At 40.6% G+C, this 13,529-nt stretch overlaps 1 protein-coding gene across 1 annotated transcript; it reads right to left on the bottom strand.

The window, feature by feature from the left end:
• Positions 1-10,142: 10,142 nt before the first annotated feature.
• On the bottom strand, positions 10,143-10,762 carry LOC147991567 (protein FAR1-RELATED SEQUENCE 5-like). Its single transcript, XM_087538729.1, has 2 exons — positions 10,319-10,762; positions 10,143-10,196 (listed from the first exon to the last, which is right to left on the bottom strand). The coding sequence occupies exons 1-2, from the start codon at positions 10,760-10,762 to the stop codon at positions 10,143-10,145; spliced, it is 498 nt and encodes a 165-aa protein (XP_087394855.1).
• Between the last annotated feature and the right edge of the window lie 2,767 nt (positions 10,763-13,529).

Genomic DNA, 13,529 nt, shown 5'->3' with positions numbered 1-13,529 from the left:
CTAGGCATTGGTCGTACGCCACACCATAGTCCTCGTGTGCTTGCCACTGCCGCCCCTACACCTTCTTCGCTTGGTGCTGGTGCATCTGGTAAGGGGAAGAAATGCGGCGTTAAGCGCAAGGTTGCACCTGCAAAGGTCAACAAGGGTGTGAAGAATCGTTCTTGTGTTAATCCAGATGACAAGGATGATGTTGATTTCAATGCCGATGACGAGGTTGACGATGATGATGTTAGTCGGGTATGAATGTGTCATGTTTACTGGTTGTGAGAACATTTGTAGATTTGTTGTAGTTTTTGTGTTTTTAGCACTGCCTTGGCGTACATAGCTGACCTTCTGCTCCATATAGACCAATAATTTAGCCGATCTGCTTTGCTTTTATGGTATTACTGCGTTTGAGTACATAGTTGGACTTCTGGATATATTACATGAAGAAATTAGCTTAACTTGTTGGTATTCATGTTGTATTACTGGCTTGGTGTACATGGTTGAACTTCTGCTTTGTAAATTTCCAACATTGTTGAAAGCATGTTAACTTGTGGTCATTACATGGTTGTACTGCCTGTGTAGACATAGTTGGACTTCTGAAATACATGTTGTATTACTTCCTTGTTGTACATGGTTGAACTTCTGCTTTTTAAATTTCCAACATTGTTGAAAGCATCTTTACTTGTGGTCATGCATGGTTGTACTCCCTGTGTAGACATAGTTGGACTTCTGAAATACATGTTGTATTACTTCCTTGTTGTACATGGTTGAACTTCTGCTTTGTAAATTTCCAACATTGTTGAAAGCATCTTTACTTGTGGTCATGCATGGTTGTACTCCCTGTGTAGACATAGTTGGACTTCTGAAATACATGTTGTATTACTGCCTTGTTGTACATGGTTGAACTTCTGCTTTGTAAATTTCCAACATTGTTGAAAGCATCTTTACTTCTGGTCATGCATGGTTGTATTGCCTGTGTAGACATAGTTGGACTTCTGAAATGTACTGCATACGTAGGCATTAGTGGAATTTTGGTGAAGCTTGTGTAACTCATTGTTCAGCCTTTTTTCCTTGTCATTGCATTTTTTCAGTATCAGCTTGTGGAGCGGCCTGAGAGGAGGAAGAGAAGAGGCAAAGCGCCCGAAGAAGGTGTCCAAGGAGGAGGTGAGGCGAAACGTTTTAACAAAACGGTTTGCTGCTCACTAGGATAGGTCAAGACGTGTGCGGCAATGCTACAAACTAGGCACAAGACGAGGGTTATCAAGGCTGGTTTTGGTTGTGCATTTGACTTGAAGGTTGATTCCAACATTTCTCGTCCTTTGATGGGCAACATCCACACGAGGATGACCCTAAAACCATGATCCTGGACATGGGTGAGGCGAACAAGGTTCTACGTATTACAAGTGATGCTATTCACCATCAGTTTGGATGGCCTCTAGGTAATCGTACCCCTCCTAGGCCCTCGAATGATGGGTTCGATGATGCTATTATGAGGTTGAAGGGCAAGCTTGGGTACGCTAGGAGTGACGACATCAAGACAAAGGATCTGCGGAATATCCTCACAGAACTTGTGAAGGATGAGACGAAGGATGATCTTGCTCTGCAGTGTTTTACTTGATTGTTTTCATGAAGGTGGTTATCCCTGGAACATCTACACGAGTGTCCAGGGAGGCAGCAATGACCGAGAATCTTGTGTTTGAGGATATGGCTGATATGGACTACTGCCAGTTGGTTGTTGATGATATTCGGAGTGCTGTTCTTAGGTATCAGCAAGGTACTAGCAGAGGAAAAGCTGTCACAAGCTATGCCATCGTGCCGCTTCTTATGTCCCTGGACTGCCTTATCATTGGCAAGACGCCTAATATTGACTTGAGGACCCCGCGCATCAATTTCATGGATCAGGTCAAGCTTCTTGAGCTTGCTGCGGCTGACTTAGTCAGTAAGGGTGATGATGACCCAACCAACTGGGTGTTTGGGAGACTGCCTGTGAGTGTTTTATACGCATCATTCTTTCCTGTGTAGTTTAACTTGAACTACCTGGAACTGTCTTCTATCTTTTTTGTTCCCATGTTCCTTCGTTTGTTTTCTGATGCATTGACTTTTGTTTTTGTATGCAGTGGAAGACACATGCTAAGGTTGTGTTCTTTAGGGTTATTGAAAGTCTTGTTCTAACTATGCCTCGTGCCACCGGCCTAGGGAGTGGAACTTCCCCAAGATTTGAATTCTCCCGGGATGTTAATACTGGATCCCCCTGTAGATCCAGGAGGTTCTTCTTCCTGTGTGACTGCTATAGGTGGCGTGTCTTTCGAGAATTTGTTTGAAGCTGCCAATGTTTCGCTGGTCAGGATTGATGATATTCTTGAAACTGTTTGTGGGGAGTTGGCCCGTGTTCCGTCAACTATTGATCGTCTTAGTCGCGTTGATGGGATTCTTCCTCCCGGACACGGTTTTGATGCGGATTCTTCGAAGGAGGTCTTGTCAATATAAGCTAGATTTCTTGAAGAGCTTCGTCAGAGCACCTCCCACCTCCGTGCTAGCTTTGGGCTATTCAAGGAAATGCAGGATGCTCGTTGCAAGCCTTTTGAAGATGAGGCAAGTGTTGTTGTGAGAGAGATTCAGAGGCAGGATTATGTTCGTTTCGGTCGTGAAGGAGGCCACGTTGAGCATACCAAAGAGGTTTGTTTATGTTGGCTTTTGGTATTTCTTTGCACTAATGTTCATTGTTAGCTTTCAGTTATTACTGTTTATTTTCATAGGTGACCGTTATCGATTTCATGTGTCGTAAACTGTTTCTTTTTAGTACTAGTGTTTCCTAGGTGACCTTCTCTATTTATAGAACCTGAACTTTAAGTGCTACAGCACCTGAACTTCCATGACTTTTGATGACTGTCCCTTTTTGTTCCCTTTTGTATCTTAGAGTAGTTTGATATCTGACCTGCTATGTTTACTGTATTTGGACTTCCTTTATTTGTCAGTTGTGATAGCTGACCTTCTCTGATTATGCAATGTGAACTTCTGCTGATTAGGTATTTGTTGTCTACATGATTTTTTTTGTAGGTTGTTGACGATGGTGATAGGGCTGAGGAGGATGTTTTACATGTGCATGAAGCTGCTCCTATGCAAGAAGCTGCCCCTGTGCATGAACCTGCTCCTGCTAGTGATGTATTAGTTGATGAGGTTCACAACTGGCCCTTTTTGTTCCCTTTTGTATCTTAGAGTAGTTTGATATCTGACCTGCTATGTTTACTGTATTTGGACTTCCATTATGTGTCAGTTGTGATAGCTGACCTTCTCTGATTATGCAATGTGAACTTCTGCTCATTAGGTAATTGTTTTCTACATGATTTTTTTGTAGGCTGTTGATGATGGTGATAGGGCTGAGGAGGATGTTTTACATGTGCATGAAGCTGCTCCTGTGCAAGAAGCTGCCCCTGTGCATGAACCTGCTCCCGCTAGTAATGTATTAGTTGATAAGGTTCATGGCAGTGAAAATAAGATACCATTTTTCTTGTCCACTTGTCTCATTTTTTTATTTTACTTGTTTGTGCATTTTTATCACTATGTGGCCCTTTGTAATGACTTTTCTACTCTTTGCCGCAAAATGATGATGTTAGTGTTCCTCCAGAGAAGATTGCAGACAAGTCCGTCTCAGGCACCGGCTGGTCCGTCAGGGTGGACCTGACTAAACCTCAGTCGTCCACTGGCGCTGAGGTTTTTGATGCTGAGCAGGGCAAGACAACTGGAGACATCATTTTGGAGAAAGATCCTGTTGAGTCTACTGTTGAGACTGGTGGTAGTGCTGCTGCAAGCCCGGAGAAGTCTCCTCTAGCAGAGCCGTCAGTTGATGTTGATGTTGTACAAACACAACCAATAGTTTTTGTTGTTTCAGATTCTCCAGCTGCTCCAGCTGCTACTGGTTTCCTTCCCGACGATGTTGCAATCTCTATTGGAGATGACGATGAAGAGACTGAAAGTGATAGCTATGGAGAGGAGGTTGATCATTCCAGTGTTGCCACTGGTCTAGGCAAGGATCCATGAAGAGAGGAGCATGCTTCTCTCCTCTTTCCCCATCCCCTTCCCTTTTGTTGTTTGGTTTAGTCCATGATATCCCTTGTGAACTGCCTTTGTGGTCTAAGTTGAACTTTTGGGTTTGTGCTTTGTCATGTGGGTTGTAAATAAAGTTAAGTGAACCTGTTTTCTATGTGGGGTCAAGGTTTGTAATGCATGGGTTGTGATGTTCATGATCCTGTGGTTTTATCTTTTCTGGTGTAGCAGCAGCTGAGATGTGCTTGTGTTTGAATGTTGTGCTTGAATGTTGCTCTTAATTGAAACAGTCGTGAATCTATGTGCTTGAGTGTTGCTCTTAATTTATATTTTCTTTTGGTGAGTAGATAGCGACCTTGATGTCGTCCGAAAGAAGGTTGGTGACTTTTATTACAGTGGAACTAGGCTTAAGAATAATCGTTCCAAGAGGTGAGTGCAGCTGGTCAATATTTACATCATCCATGTACCCCCTGTGAACTGCATGTGGTTTCATACCTGAACTTCTTTACTCTATCTACCTGAACGTCTTATTTACTTCTCTGGTGCTGAGCTTCTGGCCTTTTGTAATGTACTGCCTGTTGTGATATAGCTGAACTTCTGTGCTTACATGTGTTATGAACCTCCTGAGTTCCTGATGCTGAACTTGTTTTTCTTTCTATTGCTTGCTTTTAGATCAATGATTATGTTCCAAAACAAAGAGTGTGAAGTCTTTGTTCAAGAAGTCGCAATAACTTTTGGTCCTCGCGGAATGCTTACATCTAATGTGGCTGAGTGTGCACTCTACTGTCTACATGCGAAGTACCAAGGATCAGATAAACTCATCCTGCCGTATTGGGTTTCTGTAAGTCAAGCATATATTGATTTCTTTTCTGTTTTGTTCCTTACCATTATAGATAAAATTTGTTTGTCTCATTTTTGTATTTTTTATATGTTGGTGTTGTCTGCATTATTATAGGACAAGATTTTCATAGGTCAATTTGATTCCCGTGTGAGGAAGTACTTCTTGTCGAGTGGTCCAGATAGCATGGATGCACATGATTCGGTATGCAATATCTTGTTCTTTGCCTCTGTATTAGTTTTGCACTGAGATCCACTGTGTTAATATTGTTTCATTTTTCTTTGTACCATTTCATATTAATTCTCAGTTTTTAATGATTCGTGTGTTTATGTTGCTTCAAGTTGTTTTCCCCACTTTTGACCCTCCTGAGATTCCTGCTTCCATGGGTGGTGTTGGTCATTGGGTTTTGATATTTCTGGACCTGAAGAATTCAAGGTTCCAGCTTCTCGACTCCTATTATGGACCAGACGATGACTGTGCGGTACACCTGTTTCGGCGGATGACCGATAATGTCAAGAAGCTTTGGAGCGATGCCAGCAACGACAGGGAGACACCCTTCAGTCCTCTTACCATAGACAACTTCTCTCTGGATTGGATTGATGTGCCCCAGCAGCAAAACAAGTATGAGTTCCACTTTTTCTCTTTATCTGTAGTTGTACTTAAGCTGCGACGTGTTTTATTCGTTGGCTTTCTTTTTCTGTTCTAACATTGTTCTTTTACTGCGTTTGATGGCAGTATCGACTGCGGATTCTTCATGCTTACGAATTTTAATTCGTATCATGATGGGGTTCCTGCAAATTATTCGCATGAAAAAATCGCGGATATCAGGAAGACGTGGTTGTACTCAATGGCTTCTTCTAACCTGTTTGAGACAGACTTCCAAGCTTTGTTTGGCTACTACACATGTAAGTAGTGGCACTTGGACTGCTTACCTGCACTGCATCTTTTATTCTACCTGAACTTCATATTTTTCTCTGAACTTGGACTTCTGCTTGAGATCTGGCTGGGCTGCTGGTTTCAGAAGGAGAGGAGCATTTTCTTGTACATGAACTTCATTTCTATCTTTTTTATTTTGCTTGTGTGATTTGTTTCAGTAATTTTATTTCCTTCCATTGCATACTTAGACACGAGCATTTCTTTCTGCTTGAACTTCAGAGATGATGCCTTTCTATGCTTTTGTTAGCTGTAGTTGAATCTTTTCCAGTTCATCGGTTTTATCTTGAACTGTGCCTTTGGTTGTGGCTGAACTTCTTTTAGTGTTTTAATGCAACTATTTTTTTAGGTCAGCTTGAGTAGTAACCATGTCATATTTATTAGTTGGACTGCACATTGTGCTGTTCCTGAACTTCAGTTATATTTAATGGTTATGTTTTGTCTTCCTTTTCTTTTGACAGTGGATCCATTAGACTTGACCGATTACCACTACTCATTCCTCGGGTCACAGGAATACCAGCCTAGGGAGGAATCAATGAGTACGTCACCGATAGAAGATGATACACCTCGAAGACTTATTCCTTCCATGTTGGGGAGGCAGGCTGGTGGTATTCATGGTACTCCAAAAAACCCTTGCTCCAGGAAGGTCGGTGTAGTCGATGCAGCCAAAGCAGAAGTGATTTCGTCCGATGATGATTTTGAGAAGATTGCTTTCCTGAAGAATGTTAAATGTGCTGCTGGTACTATTGCTGGTAGAGGTTGGAACAATGATGTCATCACCAGGAGGAAAACGGCAGTTGAGTCTGGCAACATAACTTCCTCCAAGAGAGCATCAAGGTTGCTTTGAGTGGCGTTCTCCTGTCGCTCCCTTAAAAAAATACAGTTACCCTCATCTATCTGAAGCCCGGAAGTTGAAACAGTATGTGCTTAGTAAAGAGGGTCTGGAGAAGTATTCTGAGTGAGTTTTCTTCTTCTTAACTCTGTTGCTGCCAGAGGTGGTACTCTATGTCTGAATTTCTGTTGTTGTAGTATGTGGACTTCTGTTCGTTTCTCCGTTGCCTTGGATTTGTATTGTCTGAACTTCTGTTGTTATAGTGTCTGAACTGTCATTGTTGTAGTACCTGAACTTCTGTTTTATGTCTCCTTTCCTTTTGATTTATATCATCTGAACTTCTATTTTGTTGTTGTATCTCAACTTCTAATATATTTTTACCATCTTTTTGTATTCTGCAGGATAAGCTACTACATCTATCGTATCATGATGGGGTTCTTGCAAATTATTCACATGAAAATATCACGGATATCAGGAAGACGTGGCCATACTAAATGGCTTCTTCTAACCTGTTTGAGACAGACTTCCCAGCTCTGTTTGGCTACTATAGATGTAAGTACTGGAACTTGGACTACTTACCTCCACTTCATCTTTTATTCTACCTGAACTTCATATTTTTCTCTGAACTTGGACTTCTGCTTGAGGTCTGGCTAGGCTGCTGGTTTCAGAAGGAGAGGAGCATTTTCTTGTACATGAACTTCATTTCTATCTTTTTATTTTGCTTGTGTGATTTGTTTCAGTAATTTTCTTTCCTTCCATTGCTTACTTAGACACGAGCATTTCTTTCTGCTTGAACTTCAGAGATGATGCCTCTCTATGCTTTTGTTAGCTGTAGTTGAATGTTTTCCAGTTCATCGGTTTGATCTTAAACTGTGCCTTCGGTTGTGCCTGAACTTCTTTTAGTTTTTTAATGCAACTAATTTTTTTAGGCCAGCTTGAGTAGTAACCATGTCATCTTTATTAGTTGTACTGCACATTGTGTTGTTCCTGAACTTCAGTTATGTTTAATGGTGATGTTTTCTCTTCCTTTTCTTTTGACAGCGGATCCGTTGGACTTGACCGATTACCACTACTCATTCCTCGGGTCACAGGAATACTAGCCTAGGGAGGAATCGATGACTACAGCTCCGATAGAAGATGATAGACCTCAAACCCTTATTCCTTCCAAGTTGGGGAGGCAGGCTGGTGATATTCGTGGTACTCCAAAAACCCCTTGCTCCAGGAAGGTCGGTGCAGTCGATGCAGCCGAAGCAGAAGTGATTTCGTCCAATGATGATTTTGAGAAGATTGCTTACCCGAAGAATGTTAAATGTGCCGCTGGTACTGTTGCTGGTAGAGGTGGGAAGAATGCTGTCATCACCAGGAGGAAACCGGCAGCTGAGTGTGGCAACATAACTTCCTCCAAGAGAGCATCAAGATTGCCTTTGAAGTGGCGTTCTCCTATCGCTCCCCTAAAAAAATACAGTTACCCTCATCTATCCGAGGCCCGGAAGTTGAAACAGTATATGCTTTGTAAAGAGAGTCTGGAGAAGTATTCTGAGTGAGTTTTCTTCTTCTTAACTCTGTTGCTGCCAGAGATGGTACTCTGTGTCTGAACTTCTGTTGTTGTAGTATGTGGACTTCTGTTCATTTCTCCCTTGCCTTGGATTTGTATTGTCTGAACTTTTGTTGTTATAGTGTCTGAACTGCCTTTGTTGAAGTACCTGAACTTCTGTTTTATGTCTCCTTGCCTTTTGAGTTATATCATCTGAACTTCTTTTTTGTTGTTGTATCTGAACTTCTAATATAGTTTTACCATCTTTTTGTATTCTGCAGGACAAGCTACTGCATGTTTTCCATCCCTGGCAATGTGATTGACCTCACAGGACGTGTCCTTTATACTCTATTCGGTGAAGGGCAGCAGATGGAAGGAGACATAATGGATTATCTCATAAATCTGTGGAAGGATAATTCGGAGACCTCTTAGATATACTCTAGTACTGACAGGGTTGTACTCAGTCCCTACTTCATACATGTTTTAGTTCTTTGCACCCCTATCTCCCTTTTTCTACCTTAGTTTTGATGTAGTGGCATTTGGGAGGTGTTTTAATTGTGTTTTTGTGAATGCAAAGTACTGCCTGGAGTATGATTTCTTCGGTGCAATAGTTCCAAAGTTTGATGTAAAAAAACTGCTGGTCTCCTCGGAATGTTTGTTCGCAAGGAAGAAGACCTTCTTAACGCAAAGCTGGTTAGGTTTTCATAACTCTTGCTTTTTTTTAATTTCAGGTGCATCCTTTTGCTGAGGTTGTCAAGAAGTTTTTGTTCATGCCGGTTCTTCAATACATATGCTTTGTAGTTTGTGTTCACCGGTCCTTTCATTCTTGGTAGGTTTTTTTGATACTATTCAAGACAATTGGCACAATGGCGCACTACAGTGTGTATGTGGTGAATAGATATCGTGGGAGCATTGACATCCTTGATTCACTTCCTTACGCTAATATGGAAATGTCACGAACGAGTTTCCACGGAGACTGTCAAAATATCGTGAGTGTTTCTTAGACTGTACCTCCTTTCATATTCTTTTGTTTGACACGAAGTTTATCATTCCTTGTGTTGACAAAATATTTTTGATGTCTCTGTTTTGGTAATCCTGCTTGAACTGACTATCATTTGGAAGTTGAACTTCTGCTATCTGTTTAGCTTGATCTTGTGAAAGTGTTGCTTTTTATGTACCTGAACTTAACTAATTTTGGTTAACATGTGTTTGCCTTCATCTTATTTTGTTATTTCTGGCAGATCAAGAGATTTGTTGGGTTTCTCGAGGAGGTGTACGCCAAGGTTGCGTACAAAGCGAGCAAGCAGCCTAACTAGGTGACTATTGCAAAGAGGCCAACTCTTATCAATGTTCCAAAGCAGAAGAATAATGATTATTGTTTCTTTGCCGTGAAGTTCTGCTCTTCATATGATGGCGATGAGATTGTTGAAGATTTTGGTGATGTGGAAGTATGTTTTGTCCTTGTTCTTGTCTCATCATTCCTTTCACTTTCCTTGTGTGTTTTTGCTGAGACGCTCCTGCTGTGGTTTTAGTTATCCGTTACTAAACCATTGTTTCATTTTATTTGTTTGCAGGCTACTGCAGATGACTGGAAGGCTGAGTTCATTCACTCTAATGTTTAACAAGAAGAATGAAGTCGTGCGTGGAGAGCTCCCTAATGAGATCCAGTCCTTGGGCCCGTGAATTCGAAGCATTATTTTCAGGGTAGATTTGATTTCGTACAGATTTTAGGTTTGATAATGATTGGAATTATTCCGTAAAGATTTGGTTTGTAAGAATGTTTTAGTGATTTGTGTATCCAGAGGTTGCATTCACACTCATATATTTCATTCTCTAGGTCAGCTACAACCTGGAATTCATCCTTTGACCAGGAAATTCTTTCTTCATCATCATGGCCATGCTTGTTGTGGTAGTACACAAGGTACTTAGTGGGCTCTGTTGTACGCTTTGTACGAAATAGCATGGCTTTTCTCATCCTAGTCCTCATATCTGTGTACATGGCCGTAAGTTGTTTTTGTCACTGGATTGGTCTGCACATGTCAAAAACTAAGATATTAGTCGAAGCAGAGTCATGGGTTTCATTTTTTTAAATTCATAGTGCACATGTTGAAGGTAAACAGAACATGATGGGGGTGTTTTTTTGTCATCATACCATGCTGGTCATTTTTTGCTCGTTCTCCTTCTGCATCTGAGTTTGTATGCAAGAATTGACCCGCCTAGCAAACTTGTGTAGGTTCTGGGTCCCCTTGACAAACCCTTTCTTGAGCACGTGGTTCATGCTCTCGCTTGGTTGTGTGGAAGTCATTCTAGCACAGAAAATGTTCTTGTAATATGCTGAAATCCACATCTTCCTATCACTCCAGAGCTGCATCATCATCTGGTCGTTCTCCAGGTTCAACCTATGCACGAGTTCAGCCCAGGCATCTTCAAACTCCGTTGGCATCAGCGGCCAGTTTAATATAGCTGTGAACTCCTCTTTGAATTTTTTATACTTTTTGTACAGCAAGGCGAGGTGTTCCCTGTACTTCTTCAGGATGTGCCAACGGCATAGCTTGTGGACGGTGTTTGGGAATGATTGTGGTATAGCTTTCGCCATCGACGCATGAATTAAAAAAAATGAAACTTGATTCTTTTTTGCACTGATGGTGAACTTATGTTGCACAAGTACTTGAAATTTACTTCTAGTAGTATGGCTATCTAAGAATGTCACATATATTTTTTCTTACAGCAGTGTTGCTAAACTTCTGTGGTACCAGTGCTTGAACTTCAAAGTTAGTAGTAGGACTAACTAGTAGTGTCACACTCAAAATTGTTCTTAAAGCAGTGTTGTTGAACTTCTGTGGTAGTAGTGCCTGAACTTCACATAAATAATTATATTTTTCTGAACATCTTACATATATTTTTCTTACAGATTTGTCCTTGAACTTCTAGATTCATGTATTTGAACTTCACATTCATAACTATTTTTTTCCTAAACATGTGACAGATAATTTTGCTTTCTGGTACTACTAGTTGGACTTCTGTGCTAATAGTGGTTGAACTGCATTCTTTCCATTATTTTCAGATAAAACCAATGTACCCAGTACAGACCCATAGACTGAAAAGATGATGAAACTTGAAGAGGTTTTTTTTAACTCACCTATTAGAATGCAAGTTGGGTGCTTGTTGTTCATGCATCGTACAAATGTATCGAACAACCAGTTGAATGACTTTGCATCTTCGTCTCTTATCAGGGCAACAGCAAATATCATTGACTGCAAGTGATGGTTTGTTCCAACAAACACTCCCAGAGGCATATGAAATCTGTTGGTCTTGTAAGTTGTGTCGAATGTTACCCAATCGCCAAAGTCTTGATAGGCTCCTCGATAGCTTGCATTGGACCAGAAAATGTTTTTAATTGACTTGTCCTTGTCCACTTGGATGTCATAGAAAAACTCATCATTGATTGCCTTCATGTCTTCGAAGAATGAAACAAGTTTCAATACATCATCCAAATCATCTTTCCTTGCATTCATGGCTTTCCTGCAAATCACATGCAAACATGCATTTGTTATTTTTGCTCACAAAGGGTTGCGACCTAGGATGCTATTTAACATTGCAGTATGTGGATGTTTGCATACTTACTGGTTTAGTAGGTCTCGTCCGGTCATGCTTAGGAAGTCGCTTCCATCTTCATTTTCAGATAGCATGGACATGATTGTTGTGTGCTTGACATCATGGTACTGCAAGAGCTTTACGTACTCCAAAATAGTGGGGTCATAATTCTTGTGTGAGTGCAAGAATACCAGCATGTCATCAGTTTGCATGAGTTTGTGATTATGATTGTACTCAATGTCCACTGCCACGCATGTGTTATCCTCCTGCACCTTCACCCTCATTCTTGCATTCCAGCATGTCCTCTATGATGTTTTGTTTCGCTTCCTGTTAGCCTCTGAAACAGAAGATGTGTGTATCCCTTGGAAGGCGCAAACAAAATACTTGTGGTTGTCATTTCCCCCCGTCTTTCTGATTCCAAAACCAGCGTGTCTGGCGTATCTGTTATAAAATTCACTTGCTTTCTCTACATTTTGGAATCACATCATTAGTTTTGGTACTAGATAATCCGGTAGATTCGGCGTCTGCAGAAAAAGAAAAAATAATCCAAACGACACGTTAAAATGTAGTTTATGAACTTGTTATCCTGGATGGAGCAGAAAATTTGCAGATAATACAAGATGCGTATATAAATAATTCTTGTTTCACTTACGTGCGTGTATGATCGCAACTCCACCTATGTCTGCTGTTGTCCCTCTGGGATGGGGCACGGCAGAGTAATCATAGCATGATGCAGCAGTGGATCACGAGGAGGAAGGATGGCTGAAGATGGCCTCTCTCTTGTTTGTGTCATTTTGTGTAGTAGTTGAACTTCCCGGTGTTTTATCTTGAACTTCTGTCACATATTTTTGTTCAACCTCTCTCACAAGAATTTTTGAACTTTCTCGGACCGAGCATTTGAACTTCTAGCAACCATTTTTTCCATTCATGAGTTGTTTTTAAAAGTGCAAACAATGGTGCTGTGTTTTTTATTTTTTTGAACGGGTCAATGCTAGGTTTTAATAAACTCTGAACTTCTGTGTTATTTCAATTTGAACTTCAGCTTTTTATATTTTTTTGAGTAAAGCATTGTTTTTTATTTTTAAATAAACACCAAATTTGACTACCTTCTCAATATGAACTTCATCATTGATAATTTAACAAAAATGGATATCTATGAAAATCCTAGATTTTTTTAATAAAGATCAACAGTTTGTAAATTATTTTAGTTGTTCCTTCTATTTTAATTTCGGCTGTTCAAGGAAATGTTGGATGCTCGTTGCAAGCCTTTTGAAGATGAGGCAAGTGTTGTTGTGAGAGAGATTCAGAGGCAGGATTCTGTTCGTTTCGGTCGTGAAGGAGGCCACGTTGAGCATACCAAAGAGGTTTGTTTATGTTGGCTTTTGATATTTCTTTGCACTAATGTTCATTGTTAGCTTTCAGTTATTGCTGTTTGTTTTCATAGGCGACCGTAATCGATTTCATGTGTTGTAAAGTGTTTCTTTTTAGTACTAGTGTTTCCTAGGTGACCTTCTCTATTTATAGAACCTGAACTTTAAGTGCTACAACACCTGAACTTCCATGACTTTTGATGACTGGCCCTTTTTGTTCCCTTTTGTATCTTAGAGTAGTTTGATATCTGACCTGCTATGTTTACTGTATTTGGACTTCCATTATTTGTCAGTGATAGTTGACCTTCTCTGATTATGCAATGTGAACTTCTGCTGATTAGGTATTTGTTTTCTACATGATTTTTTTTGTAGGCTGTTGATGATGGTGATAGGGCTGAG

The sequence above is a fragment of the Triticum urartu genome, chromosome 1A (assembly GCF_056163025.1).
Source record: "Triticum urartu cultivar PI428250 chromosome 1A, HENAU_Tu73, whole genome shotgun sequence".
NCBI classification, from domain to species: domain Eukaryota; kingdom Viridiplantae; phylum Streptophyta; class Magnoliopsida; order Poales; family Poaceae; genus Triticum; species Triticum urartu.
Note: the sequence above shows the minus strand (reverse complement) of the source record. Positions and strands in the feature narration are given on the sequence as shown.